Below are 23,624 nucleotides of genomic sequence, written 5' to 3'. Positions count from 1 at the left end.
AGACCTTTTTACCTTTTTCTGATGTCCAAGTGACGACTGTCACATACACTGACCTCTGAGTGATATCTGACAAATACACTGACCTCTGAGCCATGCCTGTCATATACACCAGAAGGGGGGGCAAAGCAGGGAGGGGGGCACAGACTCAGAGTCCGCGCGATTCATCATTTTTTAGTCATAAAAATAAGCAGGAAACCTACTCCAGCTCTGAGCCGGCGTAGGTTTCCTGCCGCATGCACTGGTGTGCACAGGATTTATGTAGAGGCAATACGCCTCTACATAAATCTCCGTAGTGCCGGAGCTGCGGGGACATTTTTAAGTGCGGCGCAGAAAACGCCGGACTTAATAAATGCCCCCAATAGTCTTTTGTCAGCTCACCGTGTAGAAAGATGAACGCCTGGTTCCAGTGCTGGAGCCGGTGTGATATACACCTGGTGCCAACAGGTGACAGAAGGAAATAGAGGAATCCAGTAGAGTAAAACAAGAAATTTTATTCCATCAGTCTAAAACATGGTACATTATCGACATTCTTCACAAAGGCGCTGTATATATCAAAAAGGAACCAGGTAGATAATGGTACAAATGTTTATGCTTCAAAAGTGAGACACAACCAATGGCACTTCTTATAGAAATGTCTTTTTGTCAGCTCACCGTGTAGAAAGATGAACACCTTGTTCCTGTCCTGGAGCGGTGTGATAATGTAACATGTTTTAGACTGATGGAATAAAATTTCTTGTTTTACTCTACTTGCGGAGCAGGGGATTCCTCTATTTCCTTCTGTTCACAACCTGTGTTTGATTTTTTATATCTATGTAATGTATACTGTACAATATTTTTATGTTTTACCAGCTCCTTTTCTTTCCTTCCAGTTAAATGACTGCTTCCGTGGCGTAGTGTTTGACGGCCTTGATACTTTGTTTGCCCGTAGTGTATCTTCTGCACTCCACATTGTTCTGAAAGCTCTGAATAATCGTCAGCACATATATTATATTAATCTGCAGCAGGACTATGCCACAATGAAAGCTCAAAACAATGCCCGGAAGCAGAAGGAAGGTAATGGGGTCCAGCATGTTCTATATTGGGACATCCATGTTATTTATTAGTTACGTCTATGTTCTATATTAGTGATATATTAGTGAAATATATTGGTGATGTGTTTTTGATACCTCTATATAATAGGCACCACGAAGAAGGGAAAATTCTACACACATTAAAAATTTAAGAATATAACATGGAGTTTGGTGGATTTAACGGGAGTTTATCTCTTTTTAATGCAGAGCAGGAACAACTGGAGATGCAGGCCCAGGAGAAAGCCAGTATGGAGGAGATGGATGAGGAGGAATATGATCAGTTACCCCCTGAGGAGAAGGCACGTATTGATGGACTGCGTCTCAGAGCCTTGAAGGAGCGTAAGAAAAGGTCTCACCTCTTACCTTGCTCAAATCTCATAACATCCAATCCATCTGTGTTTAACCATCTGAGTTCTAAGTATCTTTTTGTGTCTCTTTGGGGTGCAGGGAACTTGAAGAAAGAATAGCCAGAGAGGAGCATGAGCGAAAAAGGCAGGAAGAGCTCTTAAAGCAAAGAGAGGAAGAGGAACTAAAGAAAAAGTACAAAAGGGGAAAGAGCCGGGATTCTGATAAAGAGGGAAAGAAGAGTCAAATTGGGAACAAACAGGTACAACTCCAAATGCTTTTCCTTCCTTTGCTTCAAACACTGTCCCCTCTGCTGCTCCAAGCACTGTTCCCTCCACTAGTCCAAAAACTGTCCTTACCCCCATCCCAAACATTGCCCTTCTGCTGTGCCAAATTCTTGGACATTTATATTTGTTACATTTCTATATTCAGCTGCTGCCTGTACTTTCACAATAGACTCAACTCAATAACTCAATATCTCTATAAATTGTCTTTCTAAGGCCCCAGGTCTGCTTAATCTGAAGTCAGAGCAACGATTAGACTCTGGTACTGAGCGAAAAGTTCCACTGAACCGATCAGATTCTGCAATGCTTGAGTGGGATGAAGGTAAAAAAAAGAAAACTCGAGACCTTCCTCATCCTCAGCATGTGAATGTCCAGGAAGACCCTGACAAAGACTCTATTAGTGAGAGTGAGAAGCAACTGTTTCAGAAGTTTAGGGCCTATGAGTCCTCTCTGAAAGAGATCCTACACATCCTGACATTCTGGGACCGTGTACAGGGAGTGCTGTTACCAATTCCCACTGCAGATGATGGACAACCTGATGGGGAGGACCATGCACCCGAGAGGCAGGCACCCTCCGGTAAGAGGTACCGCAAAGATCGTGACCGTGAACGCCAAGAGAAACTGGAGCGTGAGAAGGCAGACAAAGAAAGAATAGAGAAGGAAAGAGTGGAGAAGGAGAGGCTGGACAAGCAGAAAGTCTCTGAGGATGATGCAGGTGTCCACACAGGGCAAGAGAAGGATGGGCAAGAAAACCAGGAGGAGGAGCCGAAGATAGATGTGGGGATTCCATACTATGACCTCCAAGTGTCTGGAGATCCTGATACCAATGAAAAGATCATTTTGCAGAGCGGCTTTTTACCATCAGCAGAAGAGGTGAGAATAGATATCTGTCGCCTTCCATGTAAATAATAATGCTTTTATTTGTATAGTGCGAACTGAGTCCGCAGCACTTTACATAGTTTTTCAATATTGGTCCCTGTCCCAATTAGGTCTCATAATCTAAATTTGCCAAATTAAAGCCACACGTATGTAAGCCAGTGCATTAATTGTGATTAAATGTTGAGATTTACTGCAAGATGAACTTCATCTTTACCCATCTGACATAATCATATGAAGAAACTAACTGCAATGAACATTGTTGTATATGTTCTACTTTACTTTACCTGACAGGTGCTCGAAGGACTTGGACTTGGCCCGTCAGGTCCTCCTATTCCACCACCTTACCTCTTCTCAGTCAATATTTTTCCTGAAAGGAGGACTTTGTCTACTGACCCAGAGACACTTGGTCGCTTCACCTTCGTTGCAGCTTCCCCTGATGATCCCAATGTGATCACGGAAGATAAGAAGGATCCAGAGCCTGAAGAGCCTGTGCTTACTATTCCAATTCCTAAAGTAAGAGAGCTGCCATAAATCTGCTAGTAGTATATCAGACATGTGGCTAGCCCTTCCAGGGCAAAAATGTAGTTCTTTGCCCACCAATGTGATGTTAATAAGGTTGGAGGCGAGCCGTGAAATGCACATAAAGATGCATCATGACCACTGTCATTACCACCACAGACCATATGAGTGCAGTAATTCACAAGTGAAGCGGTGTACTTACCCTTTTTTTCTTCACGCATCTGGCTAAGACAATTTTTTCCAGCCACAACTCACCTCTACAGAACCCTGTGGACAAATATCTGGGCTCTGCACTTTTCCAGCCTCCTCCTTGCCCTTTTTATTGCCCCCTTAGTGTCCCTCACACTAAAGTGGGAGGTTAAGTGGGTTGGGGGAGTAGGTAGATCCCCCAGTAGGTATTTTAGGTGCCCTATGGGGGGATAGGTAGGTAGTTTTTCCAGTAGGTAGGTCTCTTCTTTTAGGTAAGCATCTCTGGTATGTAGGTACCTCCAGTAAATGAAGGCTCCCCTGTAGGTAGTTTAATCCAGTAGGCAGGATTCCCAGTATAAGTAGGTCGCCCTGTAGCTAGTAACCTCCAGTAGGATGTGTCATGGTGTTGTATTCATTTGACTGTGACAAATGAAAAACATGGTAAAAAGGGTTCAAGTAGGCTAGGGGGTCAGTTAATCCAAGCAGGGTGATGGGCCAAGTCTAACAGGTCTAGAAACAGTAGCAGGAAGCTGGAAACAAATCCAAGTATGCAAAGCATGCATTATACTTGCGTATTCGCTGTCGACCCCAGTCGCAATCTTGGGTCGACGACGTCATCTTCGGGAGGCCGGCCGCGTCATAAGCTGCTCAGCCGCGATTGGCTGAGCATAACTATAACCGGCTGGCCTCCCGAAGATGGCAGCTGGGGTCGACAGCGAATACGTAAGTATAATGCACCACACTTCCGGGTTGGGGGGAACACGGGGAAGGGGGCCATTCACTTAAATAACACACATTACAAATGTGTGTTATTTCGTGAATAAAAGTTAAACGCCGCACTAGCCCTTTAATAGTGGCTTATCTGTGGCTTGGGGAATAATCCACAACTACAAGTGCCTTTGTCTGGAGGGTTAAAGCCAAACTCCTGATTTCATTAAAGTGACTGTACCACCAGGCCCAGGCAGAAGCACTGGAGGCGGGCCGACCCACCCTTAGTGGAAAGAAACCCCAGCCCCTCCATGACGTCACTCCATTAGAATCAATGGAACCCTATCATAGAGGGACTAGTGTTTCCTCCCACTAAGAGTGGGTCGGCCCGCCTCCAGTGCTTCTGCTTGGGCCTGGTGGTACAGTCACTTTAATCATTTAGTGTGTACCCCAGCCTTCTTTTTTGTCCACCCTTGCTACACTCAAAATCCTTTTGCACTGGATGCCATGTCCGTTTGTATAGTCGCTGAGAGCTGCAGTACAGTGATCGGGATGTCTGCTTTGCAGCTGCAGTGGGGAGAGCATCTAATGACTGTGGTGCTGTCAGGGCTGTGTATGTTAATCCCCACTTATAGTCTGTATCATGATTGCTGCCTCCAGCCTGCAATCCAGCAGCCACTCGACCCCTGCAGGGTCCACTCCTTCTGACTCAAGTCCTGATCTGTAAAGGGGTTATCCAGCAAAAATCGTTTTCTTACAAATCAACTGGTGTCAGAAAGTTATATAGATTTGTAATTTACTTCTATTAAAAAACCTCAAGTCTTCCCATACTTCTCTGCTAAATGTCCTGCAGGAAATGTTTTATTTTCAGTCTGACACAGCGCTCTCTGCTGACATCTCTGGCCGAGACAGGAACTGTCTAGAGAAGAAAAGGTTTTCTATGGGAATCCCTATAGAAAACCTCTCCTGCTCTGGACAGTTCCTGTTTTGGCCAGAGATGTCAGCAGAGAGCACTGTGTATCAGACTAAAAATAAAACATTTCCTGCAGGACATATAGTAGCTAATAAATATGGGAAGACTTGAGATTTTTTTTAATAAAGGTTAACTACAAATCTATATAACTTTCTGACACCAGTTGATTTAAAAGAAGAAAATTTTCGCTGGACAACCCCTTTAAGCCAGTTTACTACAGTCTGTGAGTAACAGCAACTTGTTTTACTGACAGAGGCAGCAGCACTGACAAAGACAGCGATTGCTCAGCCCTCCAGCAGCCACCTGAGTCTTGACTTCTGGGATTGTCGCAATCACAAGCTACTTATTCTACTGACAGAGCAATTCCAGATTGCAGTTGACAAGTTGAGGTTCTGGTGGGTGCCTTCCACCCCCACCTATGCCCCTGATGTAGATGACATAAGGAGGTTCCTTAATACAGAGCATTTAAAGGGTTATCCTGGATTAGAAAAAGCATATCTATTTTCTAACAGAAACAGCACCACCTCTGTCTACAGGTTGTGTGTGGTATTGCATTTGGGTTTCATTCAATTAACTGCTACTGAACTGCAAAAGCACATTCAAAATAAGGATAAGAGTGGTACTGTTTCAGCAAGAAAGTGGCCTTGTTTTTCGAAGCCTGGATAACCCCTTTTAGAACACTGAAGTCAAAGCAGAGACTACAATGACTTTTAGATCTCTCTAGAAACATTCAGTATTGAGAAAACTTCCAGATCTGCTTCATTACTGATCATCAAAAGCATGCAACCAGAAAAGTCCTGTGACATGTACGCTGTGAACATAAAGATATTTTAACCATTCCTCATGACCCTTGCTGCCCACATATCAAGCTTACATTTTTTCTATTGAGAGAATCCTTCATGTTGAAGAAAATCTCTATTCTTGCCCCTTTTTCTCAATGAACATCCTGATCACAAAAGAATTAGAAGTTTATATCTAAGGCCAGCTCTATACTTCTAGAATATTTAATGCCCCTTAAATGATTAGTTGGCTCTTCTAAGGTTGTAACAGTAAAGGGATCCTTGTGGTTATAGGTGTTTGTAAGACGTCTTGTGTATAATAACAGATATCATAGCTAAGCTCAATAAAGTTTTTGAATCTTCTTTCATTTCAGGAGGAACAGCTGACACCCACAAAGAGCCGAAGCAAGAAGGATAAAACAGTAGACACAGGCCGTGAAAGCCAGAAGGAAAAACGCCGCTCCTCCTCTCTTCGCAAGACACAGCAGAACCTGGAGAGCCATTCTCCACCACCTGGCCCTCGAACACCTATTTCAGACGTGGACCGCAGCAGTGTCACAGGAGAAGCCCTGCCAGAGAAGTTACCTCAGTAAGAACTTTGACAGAGCAGATGTCAGATTTGGGATACTGAGCTGTATACCCTCTTACTTCTTCTTGTGTCTCCAGGCTTGGGATATTCCGATGGGTGGTACCAGCTGGTGGCGAAGTACCTCTGCGCATTCATTTTCATTCAAACAATTCTGGGAACTTTGATCAAACCCTGAACTTTGAACTTGTTGGAACCCGCCGTAGATACCAACTGTACTGTCGTGGAGTGTGTGCCTTCCCTACCATTAGTAAAGACCCTAAGTAAGAGCTTAATTATTATAACTATACGCTGTTCTGCAAATAATATGTGGATAGAAATTTTTGTTCACCCGGGCCAGATTTAAAATAGATTTTGCCTTGTACCAGACCTTCTGTCTTTTGCCAACCCCTAGGTTATACCCACAGAATACAACAGTGCAGTGTACAAATAACACTGCTAGAGAGTAAAAGTTACTGCTTCCTGTGCATTAAGTGTGGGTCCAAGGTACAAGCTTTGGGCCACTGGCCTCCCTTCACTGGTGGCCCCCTCACTCACTGTCACACATACATAGAAACATAGAAGATCGTCAGCAGAAAAAAAAAAAAACACTTGGTCCAGCTAGTCTGCCCTTTTAGTATTGCCATCCTTATTATCTTAGAATAATATGTTTATCCCAGGCATGTTTAAATTCTGTTATTGTACATTTACTAAACACATCTGCTGTAAGTTTGTTCCAAGCATCTACTACTCTTTCAGTAAAGTAATATTTTCTCACGTTGCTTCTGATCTTTTCCCCAACTAATACAGCGCTGTTGATACACAGCAGTGACAGGGGGCCATGTTCTGTATCAATAGCAATGCACATGCAGCTGTGTTGGATCAGAGTGAAAAAGTGGGGACCAGGACTTAAACAGCCCCACAGTTCCCGACATCAACGTTGGTGGCAGCAGAGAGGCCTGTTTCACCTCTTACTGCTGCCATGCATCGTAAAATGATGTATAAGTAAAAATTATACATCTATTTTAATGAAGTTATATTACAAAGTAATATAACGTTATTAAAGCAATGTATTAAAAAACTGTTACTATTTGGAGAACTGCTTTTACCTCTTAACTCCGCATCCTTTTTTGGCATTAAGGACAAAGGGGTACTCCAGAGACTGTTTAATTTTTTTTTTCTAATATATACTTTGTAATATAACTTCATTTAAAAAATATCTAGTTTTTTATTTCTGTATGTACTTTCTGTTGCACTTTCACTGCCAAACAGTGCTATGCAGAGCAGGATGTCTACCCCCCGTGTACTGTATATTCTTATATACAGAATATGGGGGGAAAGAAACTGCCCAACACGATCCCGCTGTCCGGCAGCCTCTGCAGAAGAAGTGGTGATTGCTATTACCGCTCCCTCTGCTCCTAGCACAGTGAGTGGGCATAGCACTCACCACCCACTGTGCAGAGGCTGATGGACATCTGGATTGTGTCAGGCCTTCTCTTTCGCCTGTGTACTGTACATAAGAATATAGAGTAAACAGGGGATGGGAACCTGCTCTGTTTAGCATTGTGCAACAGCCCTAGGACATAGCAGCAGATCTGGAACAGTTTTCAACACAAAAATTAATGGCAGCAGAGGGGCTGTGTTGCCCCTTACTTCTGACAGGTACCGGAAGTACATATAAAAAATAAAAAACTATAAACTTTTTATAAAGTTATATTACAAAACGATATAACAATTAAAACAATCTATTATGGTTCAATATGTTTTTAAGAAAATATGACAAAAAAACCATAAAGTAGCCATCATGGAAAAGCAGATACATCTCAATAGTAATCAAATACTAGTCATAACTAAAGTAAACAGATAAGAAAATAAAGATGAGACTAAGCTCACACATCCATAACACAAGTTACCTCTGAAAGAGTTGGTGAACCAGGTAAAATGTAGAAACTTTGAAAAAAATAATTGGACAGAAAACAATCTATTGAAGAAAAATTTTGTTGTGTGCGAAGTGCCCCTTTAACCCTTTTTTGTGAAAAAGTAAAAAATTTCATTAAAAATGTAACAATTTGCAATTATCTAGGTTTTATATTCTCTGCTTTTACCAAAGCTAGTCTTGCAACACCTCTGTCCTGCTCCATGCTTATAGGGCTGAGTAGCTTCCACAGTATTACACACCCACCTGTTTTCAGCTTCCACAAGGACTTGTGGATCACAGTTGACTCTATGGACTGTCATTGTCCTTCAATGGATGTATGATGTATCTTTATAGCACCCACCCATGGCTTTAGAATTGGTATCTTGTCTCCTTGCTGCTGGTTTATTATGGTAATGAACTAATGCTAAATCTATGATTGCAGGGTTGTCTTTCCACATCGCAAAAAAGAAATCCAGAATGATGAGATTATTCACAAGAAATTCATCCTCAGCTCCAGCACCTTTGACTTTGGACCTCTGCTGTGTGGTAAAAGTCGAGAGAAGTGAGTGGAGACTAATGTACTGTCGGTCTGATGACTGTCTCTCCAGATAGTGATAATAACCAGCAGTCACTGACAAACATGAATCCAGATGGCAGCACAGTTCCTTATGGGAACAGCTACTAAAATCACCCACATGTGTTCATTCTTCCAGTCATCGGGCTGACTATATGGGGATGCTGGATGTGCATAAGGAGCTATTGTAATGTGGTGTGGTAAATCCTACTATGTAAGGACTTGCTTTATCCATATTAGTTATCAGCTAATTTTTTGGGGTAACATTTTGGGGGATTCAGATCCAATTACCAGTTTTCCATAGAGTTTTGGTCTCAACATACAATGGTTTCAGCATACAATGGTTGTCCTGGAACCAATTAATATCGTATGTTGATGGACCACTGTATGTTGCAGCACTTATATTGCTCCCCACAGGGGAGCGTGTTGAGGCTCTCTGGCCCAGATTTATCAAGCTGTGTAAAACAGAAACTGGTATAAGCTACCCATAGCAACCAATCACAGCTGAGCTTTCATCTCCGGTAAAATGAAAGCAGAGCTGTAATTGGTTGCTGTGAGCAGTTTACATCAGAAAAATCTTTATTGTTTTCTATATAAGTGCAGCAATATGTAAAAAAGATTTTCATGGCCGAGTACCCCTCTAAGAATAGATTGGAGAGCCTCTCTGAATCTCAGCCACCCCACTTCTTTGAGGATCCATTCCACAGGCACATTGAACTCCCACAAGTAATATAATCTTTTAAATACCTGTAGTATACAGTGGAGCTGTCAGCAACCGCTCTGCTTCACTGCACTACATTTACTATTACACCAGGCCTGACCACATGAGAAGCCTGTATGCTTTTATCAGACACACGGTCACTACACAATTTTCAATGTTATAAAAAGGTTAACCATGCAGGGGTGCTTTTGGGCGTCAACAGTGTAGTATTGTGTAGTAAAGGATGCTAGAAAGTGATGGCTATGATGGCAACTGTATGCAGCTATATTAGTGTGCAATCTGCATTTTCTTCCCCTATACAGATATAAAGCTGGACAATATCCAGAGAATATGGAAAAAGTGACCATCTGCAATGTGTCTCCTCTGGAGTCTGAGGTCACGTTCTGCTTCCAGTATGACATGAAAGCGGCAACCTTCATCTTGGACCCCCCAGCCATGAGTCTAAAGCCCAATGAGAAGCGGGTATATTTCTAGCGAATGTCCTCTCACCAGTGTTTTTTAGAGCTGCCCCCTACATTGTAATGTAATTTCACACAGAATATATTCTATTGCATCAGAGGTGCCCATATGCTGATTCTTTACATTAGCGACTGTGATTACAGAACTGACCGGTCACAGATTAGTTGTAGCATGTTATTGGTGCTATTTAGTCACATTTTTAGATATGGATCCTCTCTTTTATAATCTCTTGGTTTACTAAGAGTCTAGCAATTGCAGGAGCCACGTATTCATCATATTGTTATGTAGGGCTAAAAAAATTAGGTAGGATTTTACATAAGCTGATAATTTTTCTCGGCCAGAGTCTGGCAGTGAAATAAACATAAATGTAATGGCAGATCTCACTGTTTATCCAGAGAGGTGCTAAGGAATCTTAGGTGTATTGGAAGTTCTTCTAATTTATTCTCCTGCGCGTCCTTATGTCCCTATCTCAGACCTCAATATAGTATTGGGTAGGAGATAGCAGTAGCTGAAAATGCTACATATAGAAAATGGTAGAAACATCGACTTATCTGTCTGTTGTATTTCAGGAGCTGTCCATATGGGCTTATCCCACTGCCCCTGGGGCGTTTGAAGATAATATTGTGTGCTGCATTAAGGACAATCCTGAGCCAGTTGTTTTCCACATTTGCTGCAGAGGTGTGCGTCCTGAGCTAGAATTAGACCGAAAGCAGGTTCACTTTGAGAAGATGCTGCTGCATCGGTGAGTAGATGCATAACTGTGCTTTTTGAAAGAAGTGAAGAAGTGAAGACAATGCTTTGTTGTTCCTCAGATGCACTGCCCTTTGTCTTCCCTCCAATGGGGCTGACGATAAAGTGTTTGTATAATATTCAGAATGGCTTAACAGCTCTGCTGGGCGTGTATATTTGACTGGCATCTGCCTAAGACATAAGACATAAGAAAGATATGGCTTGTAATGAGAGGATGAGTTGTGATGCTGCAGTGTCCCATAGTTCATTGATGTTCGACATTCACAGGAAGGACACCAAAACCATCTTTCTCAGGAATAGCACTTTTTTACCAGCTGCCTGGAGAGTTACAGGTCTGGAGAACCTGGGTGATGATTTCTCAGTATCTCAAGATCAGGGTATTGTGGCACCTTGCTCTGAGTACAGTTTACAGCTTCACTTTAAGGCAGCCAAAGCCACCAACATCAAGAAGTTCATCCGTCTGGAGGTAAAAGGGTGAATGTCATAGCTGTGTGTCAGTGTGTCAAGGCGATGCTGTCTGTTTTCTTATGTGCATTGCTATGCTTTTTTTATAGGTTTCTGATGTTGAGAACATCTTGGGAATAGTGCAGCTTGAGAACATCCATATATTTGCAGAGTCTTATGATGTGGCTCTAGATATCACCTTCCCTAAAGGTAGAAGTCTTGCTTTTCCCGGTCTTGCGTCACTAACACTTATAGTGCATGCATGACAGACAGTTTGTAATGTTGTGCACACATACTCACATCTTGTTGGTGTCTCTACAGGTACAGATGGAGGCCTGGACTTTGGAGTGGTAAAGGTCTTAGAAGAAGCTAAGCATACTCTTTCTCTGAAGAACAAGGGGAAGTATGAGGTTGGCTTCAGGTAAATGACTGAAAGGTTTCCAGTCATAACATTACTTGCTAATGGAACCTTTCCCTAGGTTCGATCTGCAGGATTGACTAATTCTTAAATTGTAAAAGGTTAGCTGTATTTGCTATACTTTAAACTTTAAGGAGGATTTGCAAAATGATGTAGTGATAAATGACCTTATAACAGGACTGACTGAGTGACTACTAGGACTATGATTAGACACTGGATGCTGGTCTCTGATCATTGTTATATCTAGTAAGATTTAAGTACCGCTGTATCACATCTCTCTGACCCATATCTCTCTAATTTTCTGCCAACAGTTTCTCCTTGGAAGCTCCTGCTCCAGGAATGCCTGACCTAAACTCCATCTTCTCCATCCTGCCACAGAAAGGGACCTTGAGCCCCAGTGACCGAGGCACCCAGGTTCAAATTGTGTTCCAAGCCAAGAAGGAAGTGCAAATTATGGATAAACCTATCCTGAAATGCCAGGTATTACACAGGAAGTGTCAATGTTAGTATGTGTCAGGGACACAAAGTTTGACACCTTCCTTTCCACTCAGCATCACAACACAATGCCACATCACTTGCACAAGCAGCTCTAGACAACTGCATCATGTCCCAAGTAGATCCCTAAAGTTCTGTAAAGTTGACAAACCTATTTCACTGAAGGTTTATTGATGTTGTATGGCCCTTCTGCCTTCCCTGCAGGTTATTGAACCCAGCCTGTCTGATGTTGGTGAGACAATTGCAAGTATCCCAATCCGCGTGTCTGGCTCCTCAGTCTTCACCAAATACCGCCTCACCCCGTCTTCAGACATTAACTTTGGAGCCATGTTGCTGAGCAGCCGCAAGTTGTGTTCATTCACGCTGGAGAATTGTGGTCTGCTTGAGTTTCGTTACAGCATCAGCAAGATGATCCGTGAGGTGATGATTCAGCCAGCTAAGAAGGGGTAAGAAGATCTTTCTGAAAACACAGTCAGTGATAAGTTACTATAGAGAATTGTGAGGCCCATCTGATCTATGATATCCTTCCTGTCAGTTCATGACCCCACCACCTTCCCTGTGTCTCATAGGCCAGCCCATGGAATGAAGAGAGCTCGTTCCCGTGAAGGTTCTGGATCCAGTAAATCAATTGCTGTAGGCAAACCAAAGCGTGCTGATTCCCAGCTGAGGGATACGGGTATATCCGGGCAGGTACGTCTACCCTTTTATTGTCAGCTGTTACTTTGAGCTATTGCTCATCATCATTGCCTGTATAAAGACTACATAGGTTTCATGGTTCAACTGGTTTAACCCAAAGGTACAGAAAATGTTGTGAATAGGTAAAAAGCAGCTGTGTGAAGTTATCTGGTTATGATAAGTGCACAGAGGTTTGGGGCCATCACATTATTACAAGGACCTATATAATTCTAAATTGGAGGTTACTGCAATATTTTGCCAATATATCTTTTCCGGTACTGTCGGCTTTGGATAGTAATACCCTATACGCCCCGCTGACATTGGAGGAGTTAGACGTGGCGACGGCATCTATGACTAATTGTAAAGAGCTCGGTATGGACAGTTTACCAGCCAAACTATACAGAAAAATGGGTGAAGTGTTAAGGCCTTATTACACGAAACAATTATTGACCATACTCAACCGATATTGGCCGCTACAGCCGATAATCGTCTTGTGTAATAGAAGGCAACGATCAGCTGACATGAACGCTGTTGGCGGATCATTGAAAGGCAAACAACGAATATAGCAATGATCTGCCGTCACTCCGTGGAATAGGAGCGGTGGCAGAAGGCCGCTGCTATCTGACATGGGCTGCCCGTACGATCTAGCGATCACCTGGGCAGCGCCCCCCCCCCCACCTGGCGGCAGCAAACGGAGAGCGAGGAGCAAGCGAGCGCTGACAGGGCTTGTTGGCTCCTCTCAGTTGCCCCGTGTAATAGGGGCTTTACTCTGTAAATCGCTCAAGGTGCAGCAGCACTATGTAGAAACAGGCACCTAAGACAAGGCCGAGATGGGACACTGCCGCAGCCAGTGATTGGCTGAACAGCCTGTTACTGAAGATACCGGGCAAGAAGCATCAGCAGTGAGATGGGAAAGGCTGCAGAACAATGGGGGAGAATAGGTAATAGAAACTTTATTTTTTTACAGTGTTATCAGCCGTCAGCTGCACATCCCTCCAGGTAGTGGTACACAGCCAGTGGGCAATGATTTTTAACAGGTTTAAATGACAATGATCAGCCGATGATCATTTCAATGACCAATCTGTGTCTTTATTGCACGGATAGATAATCTGCTAAATTGCTGTACACTGCAAAACCAATAAAAACTATTTGTGATATGTCTATCAATCAGACTATGACCGGGTGGATTTGATTCATAGGCTCGTCTTACATTGGGCATGTTCACCATATCACCCGGCTTTGGGACCGTTCCTCCTGGGGGTCAGCAGATCATCAGCGTGGAGTGTTTAGCTGACCAACTGGGGAAAAGTGAGGAATTTTTGGCTCTAGATATTTCTGATCGAAACCCAGAAGACCAACCTAATGGGATTCCTTTCCGCCTCATCAGTGAAGTGTGCACTCCAGGTAAAGGCTCATTAAGACTCTGAGTTCCTAGATAACCCACTAGGACAGTACATGATCATCATTTCTTGTTTGTGCCAGGATTTGTTACAGATGACATTGCCAGTATATTTGAAGAACATCGCATTGTAGGGGATGCCAGAATCTTGCAATGTCTACCACCTCTCCCATCTGGTGGGATATACTTGCATGAAGAGAACCGATTTCTATTTTGGAATGTATTGGTGGGACAAACATCCACTGCTCGCTTCAAGATTATCAATTCTGGAAAAGTTCCCTGTGATGTGGCTCTTACTGTCAAACCACTGTCTGCTAAGGTAAAGATTAGGTTTGATGACTAAATGATTAAACCAGAATTACCCAGCATGATCTGGAGTAAAAGAACAGACATGCTTCATCAGAGCAATAGTGCTGTGGTGTAGCCACACAATAGATTTCAGGATATCAGAAGTTAACAGATGTACCAATGCAAAGAAAGCGCCCGTGGAGCCTCATTTAAGAGTCTCTCAACACAGGACTTGCCAGATATCCCTCCGGGAAGGACCCTGCCAAGGGGTGGCTCCTGTAGTGAAACCACCATATTAAGTGGCCCTATAAGTCAATGTAATGACAAGGGAAAAACCAAGGTCAGGTATCCATCCACAGACAGCTGTTTGGGGTGTTGCCCCTCATCAGTGTAGAGCAGGATTCTGGCTAGGTGGGAGCAATGCCTAGTAGAGCCATAAGAAAAACAGATCACTGATCTCAGGGAGACCAGCCAAGATCAACTTCGGTTTCACGGATATCTCTAGGCTACAAATCCACTTGGCTGGTCTGCAGCGAGTCCCCTCGCTGCGTATTTGCAGCAAGACTCGCTGCAGATCCCGGCCCTATACTTTTAATGGCAGACAAACACGCAGCAGAGATCCCTGCTGCGAGTTTGTCTGCAGCCCACCCCATTAACCCCTCGGCCGCCGGAGCTGATACTGAACCGGTTCCCGGCTTGCTGAAGACACCGGTGGGTTCCTTGGGCTCTTTCTTTGCATATTCATGTTTCCCAGAGAGCAATGCACCTAGGATTTCACTGCATTGAGCGCTGCCGGCAGTGTTATCCTTGGCTGGTCTCCCTGAGATCAGTGATCTGTTTTTCTTATAGATGTACCAATGGGAATATCATCTTCAACCTTGTTGTTGCAGTAGCATTACCCAGTGCATATTCAGATACAGAAGCAACATTAGATGTTTTACATTATAGTGCAGTGATCAAAGAAGTCCTGTCAGCTATAATCTGTGGTTAGTTTGACTCTCCTGTATGGTGTGGTGTAGCTTATCGGAGCTATCTGCTCTGATGAGTGATGTACCTTAAAGTACCTGCCAGCTCTCTGCTTTGGTGTAGTATAGAAGATCTGTCAGCTCTCCTATGTGGTGTAGCATAGCAGAGCAGTCTGCTCTTATGAATAGTGTAGTATAGAATATCTGTCAGTGTTACTGTGTGGTATAATGGTTTTGGATTTTGGGAGGGCATCACAAAGTGATATCAAACAGAGTGCTATAGTGCCAAAACAAATCACAATATATTCAAAAAGAGAAAGAAAGCACTGTATAAAAGCACACCTTATATATTGAACAAAAAATAATTTTATTAGAGCACAAAAAATTGTTAAACACTTAAAAATGTACAAACATGTACCCTGTCCATGGCAGTAAATATCAACTTATAGAGGAAAAACCTGGAATATGCTCATGCAGATAGATATATGGGTGCAGATAAATACACAATACAAGTATCAATGAAGCATTAACACTGCCACCTCATTCTATATGCAATTAAACCCAATGCATAGTAATACAAGTGCCAAGATGCCAAACAATACAACCTGCAACATTGGACATCAAAATGTGGACAGGGAGTAAAACCAGCTCAACCCTTTGCGTGGCACAGTGCGACTTTGTCAAGGACCTGACGAAGTCGCACTGCGCGCACTGCGCATTGAGCTGGTTTTGTAATATAAAGTAGCTCTCTGTTGAACTGGTGAACTCATTATTGCAGGTTAATACTAATTTCAATATCTGACTTTTATTTTTCTAGTCTGTAGCTCGAATCACTGACATCTTTGAGGTCCAGCCACAACGGATGAGTATTCCAAGCCACAGTCACAGCTACGCAAGCATTTCTTTTACCCCGCAGAGCATGCAGACCTACCATTGTTCATTTGAAGCTACTGTTGAAGGGATTGCCAGGTACTTGTTTCAATTATATTAGCTCACACGATAATGTGATATCATTCTTTCAGTTGGTGACATCAGTGCTTAACGTGTCACTGTCGTTATAACTTTCAAAATATAAATCAACAGTAGATGTGAAATGAAGCAAGTTTGCAATATACATTCAATATACATTTTTTTTTTCCGTTAACATATTGTCAAACAAAGCTGAACTTCAGAAATCAGAAATCCAGATCCAGTCTCCTGAAGGCAGATTTTCTGACTTGTGCTGGTTGTAAAAAACAGAATAACCACAGGAATTGCGGCCAGTACAGGGGACAACTCAATGGGGGACATGTATCAAGAGTCAAAAGCGTATTTTTCGTCGGAAAGTGCCCATTTGCAAATAATTTTAAAATAAATATAATAAAATATTCGCAAATCGGCACTTTCCGTCTGGTACGCCAGGGGGGCCAGGGAGGGGGTGTGTAGGGGGTGGGGACCCTGAGTCAGCGCTATTCAGCATTTTTTTTGGCAGAAATATAGTCAGGAAACCTACACCAGCTCTAAGGTGGCGTAGATTTCCTGCCGTGCGCATCGGTGTGCACGGGATTTATGTAGAGGCAGTCCACACATTTCTAAGTCGGGCGCAGAAAACGCCGGACTTAATAAATGTCCCCCATAGTGTCCATCAGTCACGACTGCCTTCTCTCTGTGAGTGCTCAGATGGCCTGGGATACACTGTTTTTGAGAAAAAAGGGTCAGAAAACAGGAAGTGCCGTGCTTTCCATGATAACTAAAAATAAATAATGAATGTAAATTGCAAACTTGCTTTATATCACAGTTACTGTTGATTTAGATTTTGAAAGTTATAACGACAGGTATATAACAGTTATCTATTCTGTCCACCCCATGCACATGAACGTTCACCAGAGCTTACCTTTACTGTGTCCTCTATTGGGAGCGGTAATCCGCAGCCTGACTGCTCCAGTGGCAGCTTATGTTCCCAAGAGTAACGGGATTGTGCAGTGATTTTCCGTCAAGCCCAATCCATAACTCCACCAACATCATCTGTCAGATGATGAGTCAGTTTAGTGTACAGTAACATTTGGTAAGATGGTGGTGCCATCCTGACAGTGCATGATCCCAGTTTCAATGTTTACAGTGACATACAGTAAGGAGGTGATATCTGTGTAGTATTATACAGTGACATACGGTAAGGAGGTGATATCTGTGTAGTATTATACAGTGACATACGGTAAGGAGGTGATATCTGTGTAGTATTATACAGTGACATACAGTAAGGAGGTGATATCTGTGTAGTATTATACAGTGACATACGGTAAGGAGGTGATATCTGTGTAGTATTATACAGTGACATACGGTAAAGAGGTGATTTCTGTGTAGTATTATACAGTGACATACGGTAAGGAGGTGATATCTGTGTAGTATTCTACAGTGACATACAGTAAGGAGGTGATATCTGTGTAGTATTATAGTGACATACGGTAAGGAGGTGATATCTGTGTAGTATTCTACAGTGACATACAGTAAGGAGGTGATTTCTGTGTAGTATTATACAGTGACATACGATAAGGAGGTGATTTCTGTGTAGTATTATACAGTGACATACAGTAAGGAGGTGATATCTGTGTAGTATTATACAGTGACATACGGTAAGGAGGTGATTTCTGTGTAGTATTATACAGTGACATACAGTAAGGAGGTGATATCTGTGTAGTATTATACAGTGACATACGGTAAGGAGGTGATTTCTGTGTAGTATTATACAGTGACATACGGTAAGGAGGTGATTTCTGTGTAGTATTATACAGTGACATACAGTAAGGAGGTGATATCTGTGTAGTATTATACAGTGACATACAGTAAGGGGGTGATTTCTGTGTAGTATTATACAGTGACATACAGTAAGGAGGTGATATCGTATTATACAGTGACATACAGTAAGGAGGTGATATCTGTGTAGTATTCTACAGTGACATACAGTAAGGAGGTGATATCTGTGTAGTATTATACAGTGACATACAGTAAGGAGGTGATATCTGTGTATTATTATACAGTGACATACGGTAAGGAGGTGATTTCTGTGTAGTATTATACAGTGACATACAGTAAGGAGGTGATATCTGTGTAGTATTATACAGTGACATACGGTAAGGAGGTGATTTCTTTGTAGTATTATACAGTGACATACAGTAAGGAGGTGATATCTGTGTAGTATTATACAGTGACATACGGTAAGGAGGTGATTTCTGTGTAGTATTATACAGTGACAGGCAGTGAGGTGGTGATGACTTTGCAGTGTGTACAGTGGCACATATATTTAGGTAATATCTGTGCAGTGTATGCAGTCACTCACAAAAAGATGGTGGTATCTGTGAAGTGTATACAGTGGCATACAGTGAGGTATGATATTCTGTGCAGTGTATAAAGTGATACACAGAAAATTGATGAAATGTTCATGGTGTATACAGTGACACACAGTAAGGTTGACATATTGGTACTCTTACTCTGTTCTGTCCCCCCCCCATGCACATGAATGTTCACCAGAGCTTAACTTTACTGTGTCCTCTATTGGGAGGGGTAATCCGCAGCCTGACTGCTCTAGCGGCAGCTTATGTTCCCAAGAGTAACGGGATCGTGCAGTGATTTTACATCAAGCCCAAACCATAACTCCACCAACATCATCTGTCAGATGATGAGTCAGTTTAGTGTACAGTGACATCACTAGATTGTCCGGGCAGCCCATAGAAGATAGCAGCAGTCTGCTGACGCTGCTCCTATTCCACGGAGCGATGGCAGCAGACCACTGCTATATTAGTCATTTGTCTTTCAACATGTTGAAAGACAAACGACTGCAACCATCAGCCGACATTGTTCATGTCGGCTGATCGTTGCCTTTTATTACACAAGACAACAGGGTGTGGTCATTGGGGGGGGGGGGAAGGGGTTGTGGTTTTCACTGTGTTTGGAACAAATATGGGACATTCAGTAAAATGGTCACTTTAGTGGTTAATAAGAGTTGTATGGTAGAATCTTTTGCTTAATTTCTTCTAGTTAACTTGTTCTCTGCTGTTTTCCTTATTAGTGTCCTTTCTAAATCCCGCAATTTGACTTTTGACATCAGTGGAGAGGGCAATCTTCCTCGTGTAACCATTCTACGGCCAGCACTGTGCAACAAGCGTGGAAACCCAGTTCTTATTTTTCAGAGACTTCTGATTGGTCAGAGTCAACAACTGCCTTTTGTCCTAAAAAATGAGGGCTCTGTCCCTGCAAAGGTGGGCACACTGCACCATGTCCCTCTCCCCTGTAGACACATGACCATCATTGGTCATCAGATTCATTTCCTCTGTTTTTAGTCCCTTACTTTGTCATAACAACAATGTTACCTGTATGTTCTAGCTGTATGCACTACCATGAGTATTCACTATGTATCTACCCTCCTGTTTCACTGAATAACAGAAATTAACAATTCACTCCAAGCAGCAGCACTTCAAACTCCGATATCCACAAGAAGTTTTATTCACTAAAGGTCTGACTTTAGTTTAGCTCCACTGACTAGCTGAAACTCCACTGACTAGCTGAAACATTGGCCCTAAGGTAAATAAAATGTCATGTGGATTTTTGGAGGGCTGCATCTCCTGGAGTAAATTGTTACATTGGACGTTTGTATCCCATCCCATAAAGCTTAGCTTCCTATTATGTTTTTTGCCTCGGCTGTGTTGCTCCTCTCTTGTGAACTGAAATATGAACTTCATATTCTAGCTGCATGCCCTCAAAGAGTATTTACTCACTATGTATTTGCCCGCCTGCAACAGTGTATATATCAGCATTGACTCATCACTTTGAACCTCTGTATTAATTCCTTGTTTCTTTACTCAGCTGAATATTGATTTGCCAGATGAAGGATTTGCATTTTGTTTAAAGCCAAAACCAAACACTCACTGCATCTACCCGGCCTGGACAGAGACAGGACAGCTAGACCAGTCAGGATCAGGTATGGTGAGCAGTTCCAGGTTAGGTGCAGGTGTATAGTACTGTGTGTACTAGTGTATTTTAAACTCAATGCATACAGAAACCTAGCAATCAATTCATAGTTTCTGGATTCATGATCTCTTTCGTTTCCGTTTGTCAGGACACCGTGCTCACACTGCCTCTCTGATCCTGCATCCCGGGGAGACTGCAGAGTTTGGAGTGGTGTTCTGTCCCCCGGAGCCACAGCGCTATGAGGGTGCTCTTCATTTGTCAGTGCTGGATAATCAGTATGAAAAGAACTGTGTGCAACTTGTGGGAGAGGGATATAAGGAAGACCTGACCTTAGATAACATCCACAGCCCTGGAGAGCTAGTTCATCTGGACAGGCAGCTGGAAGACGATGTAGTGGAAGGTGAGGATGTGATATAGTATGTCTAAATTTCTGCTTTTCTTTACTTGGGTTGTTTTTACTGAAGTCTTATGTCATGTTCCTTACAGCTGCTCGTACTGAGCACATTGTCTTTGGTGATTGCCACATAGGAAAGCAATACCAGGTGACGTTTACTATGACAAACCGCAGCCAAACAGATGCTATGAGGTTTGAGTGGCCATCAGAGGCCCCTTTGGAATTTTCCCCTCAGGTAGCGTACTTGTCTGCATTACAAAATACCTCAATACACCCGTATGATTAAACCTAACTGACAATCCTGCCAACAGGTAGGACACATTCACCCTGGCTGTGCCAAAGATGTGACTGTCACCCTGAAGTCAGATGTGGCTGTAGTATTAAATAAGTCTCAAGTGATGTGCAAGGTGTCCCGGATCGCCTTCCCACATCCTCTTGATCAGGTGGCTGACTGGGATGACAGAATGAGGACAGTGACCTGGGTGGACAGTGGCAAAGGGGCAGGCAGCAAGCATCCCAAGAAGAAAGTAAGTTGGTCACTAAAACTTTACATGCATGTCCACTGGTGTCTGTCTCATCAAATTGCAGGCTAGGCATCTGAAGTTGGGTTAATTCTATATGTAGCAGCTCTTCTCATTCAACCACTTACTGATCATTTGCTGTTTGTATGCAGGTGATTGAGACTGATCCAGAACCAGCTCACGTGATTCTTGAGGAGGAGGCTCGAGAGGTGGAACTGCTGATTACTGCTACTGTGGATTATGCCCAGTACAAAGCTAGTTGTGAGCCTGTGCACTTCAGGGACACTCTGCTGTATCAGACACGCGTGTACAAGTGAGCAGCATAGAGGGAAAGAGAGAGAGGGCAGCGCTACCCTGTGACCATTCAGCTAACAGACTTTTCCCTACTTGTGCAGGTTCCTTATGCAGAACACTGGCCCAGTCCAGCTACATTTCTTCTGGCAGGTTCAAATGGAAAATCAGAGGAAAGCTGGACAAGCAGACTCAGGAGGTAGGTGCAGGTTCTTGGTAAGCTAGCGTATCCACAGCTCTGATGTTGTTCTGGTTGCAGATCATCTTAGGGTTCCTAAGGCGTATATGCCTGTAATGTTGCTTCAGCAGTTATGTCACAGAGTGAGATTGTTGATTCCCTTGAATTGTGAAGCTTCAGTATAACCATTGCTGTATATTGTTGGCAGAGCCCCTGGGCAGTGCATGCAGCTCATCCACCAACAGCCGCCCATCCAGTGTCCTAGAAAGTGTGTCCTCACTGGTGCCTGTGGGAGCTGAAGCCTCTCCATTAAGTGTGCACCCACAAAGTGGCATTATCCCGGCTGGGGAGAAGTTTGAGTTTCTTATTAAGTTTTCTCCTACACAAGTTGGAGAGTTTGAAGGTCATCTGATCTGCAGGTCAGTGATTGGTGGTGAATGTATATATTACTAATTTAGATGTTTCTTTTTTTTTTAGACTCTGTGTACATGTTTTCAATACACTGTACTCTTATATACAGGTATTAGATCAATAGTAAAATATCATCCTGGGATTCACCTTGCTGAAATGTGACGCATCATACATAGATAGAAATAAGACACCACGGCATGGTCCTCATTCTTACAATACAAATGTATAAACACATAGATTTTGTGTCATGTATGCTTCCTGCAGTGATCTGTATAAACTGTAAAGATAGAAGCAAGGGAAGGGAAAGGGGGGCAGCATAGTCACATGTGAACCTCTAGCCCTAGTTTAGGGTATTGTAAACTCACAATGGGATGTAAATGGGAATCATCTAGGTCAGGCATGTCAAACTCTGGCCCTGGATTTTTGGCCCGCCACGAAAATCAATAGATTTCCTTAAAGTGACTGTACCACCAGGCCTAGGCAGAAGCACTGGAGGCGGGCCGACCCACCCTAAGTGGGAAGAAACCCCAGCCCCTCCATGACGTGACTCCATTAGAATCAATGGAACCCTATCATAGAGGGGCTAGGGTTTCCTCCCACCAAGGGTGGGTCGGCCCGCCTCCAGTGCTTCTGCTTGGGCCTGGTGGTACAGTCACTCTAAGGTGGCCCGCAGGACGTTGCAGCGGATTGTAATATAAGCATTATTGGGGGAAGTCAGCTATTTGTGGGGCAGTATTGTGGCGTTATTGGGGAAATGAACTACTGTATGGGGTACTATTATGTATATACCTACTGTGTGGGGGAAATAAGGGTGAAACTATTTTGTGGGGGAATCTACTTTATGGGGCATTAATATGCTAAGTTTACACGGAGTGATTATCGGGCGAATTTTCGCGATAACAATCGAATTCGAACGATAATCGTACGTGTAAACGCGGCGAACGATCGAAAAATCGTTTATTTTGATCTTTGATCGTTTATTTTGATCATAAATCGTCGTTCGTAGTTGGCAAATAATTCGCCGATCGTTCCGTGTAAACAGTCATCGCGCGATAGTCCGGCCTCCCGCCGCCCGGCCCCCCGCTCGCAGCCCGGCCCCACGCTCGCAGCCCGGCCCCCCGCTCATCCGCAGCCCCCTGCGCCGGCTCGATCGCACCCCCCGCCGCCGCTCTGATCGCCACCCCCGCCGCCGCTCCGATCGCCCCCCACCCGCCGCCGTCGCTCCCCTCTACCCACCGCCGCCGTCACTCCGATCGCCCCTGCCGCCGCGGCCAAGAACATACGTTACCTGCTCCACGTAGCAGGTCCTCGAGATCCCTGGCTCCCCTCTTCAGCACATTGATTGGCTTGAGTCGGGAATTTCAAACGGCTCCCCATTAGCCAATCAGTGCTGCCTTGCATTGATTGGCTGAAGAGGGGAGCTGGGAATTTCAAACGGCTCCCCTTCAGCCAATCAGTGCTGAAGAGGAGC

General features: G+C 43.5%; 1 protein-coding gene across 4 annotated transcripts in view; it reads left to right on the top strand.

Moving 5' to 3' along the window:
- Nucleotides 1–23,624, top strand: part of HYDIN (HYDIN axonemal central pair apparatus protein) — a 93,103-nt gene that overhangs the window by 56,542 nt on the left and 12,937 nt on the right. For 3 of the 4 annotated variants that reach the window (XM_069966383.1, XM_069966381.1, XM_069966382.1), the window contains 27 exons: nt 870–1,053; nt 1,278–1,419; nt 1,518–1,677; nt 1,916–2,572; nt 2,870–3,091; nt 6,121–6,335; nt 6,413–6,595; nt 8,672–8,791; nt 9,827–9,986; nt 10,553–10,725; nt 11,001–11,199; nt 11,288–11,387; nt 11,499–11,598; nt 11,907–12,075; nt 12,295–12,536; nt 12,660–12,780; nt 13,965–14,169; nt 14,248–14,483; nt 16,235–16,386; nt 19,460–19,649; nt 20,254–20,368; nt 20,507–20,758; nt 20,845–20,987; nt 21,064–21,279; nt 21,426–21,586; nt 21,669–21,763; nt 21,951–22,161. In XM_069966383.1, coding sequence (XP_069822484.1) covers nt 870–1,053; nt 1,278–1,419; nt 1,518–1,677; nt 1,916–2,572; nt 2,870–3,091; nt 6,121–6,335; nt 6,413–6,595; nt 8,672–8,791; nt 9,827–9,986; nt 10,553–10,725; nt 11,001–11,199; nt 11,288–11,387; nt 11,499–11,598; nt 11,907–12,075; nt 12,295–12,536; nt 12,660–12,780; nt 13,965–14,169; nt 14,248–14,483; nt 16,235–16,386; nt 19,460–19,649; nt 20,254–20,368; nt 20,507–20,758; nt 20,845–20,987; nt 21,064–21,279; nt 21,426–21,586; nt 21,669–21,763; nt 21,951–22,161 — 5,123 coding nt within the window. Of the gene's footprint in view, nt 1–869; nt 1,054–1,277; nt 1,420–1,517; nt 1,678–1,915; nt 2,573–2,869; nt 3,092–6,120; nt 6,336–6,412; nt 6,596–8,671; nt 8,792–9,826; nt 9,987–10,552; nt 10,726–11,000; nt 11,200–11,287; nt 11,388–11,498; nt 11,599–11,906; nt 12,076–12,294; nt 12,537–12,659; nt 12,781–13,964; nt 14,170–14,247; nt 14,484–16,234; nt 16,387–19,459; nt 19,650–20,253; nt 20,369–20,506; nt 20,759–20,844; nt 20,988–21,063; nt 21,280–21,425; nt 21,587–21,668; nt 21,764–21,950; nt 22,162–23,624 lie in introns of those variants that run through there. The other variant, XM_069966384.1, reaches the window with a different exon arrangement.

Source organism: Dendropsophus ebraccatus, chromosome 4 (assembly GCF_027789765.1).
Source record: "Dendropsophus ebraccatus isolate aDenEbr1 chromosome 4, aDenEbr1.pat, whole genome shotgun sequence".
Lineage (NCBI taxonomy): Eukaryota > Metazoa > Chordata > Amphibia > Anura > Hylidae > Dendropsophus > Dendropsophus ebraccatus.
The sequence above is the reverse complement of the archived record's forward strand: the minus strand, read 5'-3'. Positions and strand labels throughout refer to the sequence as shown.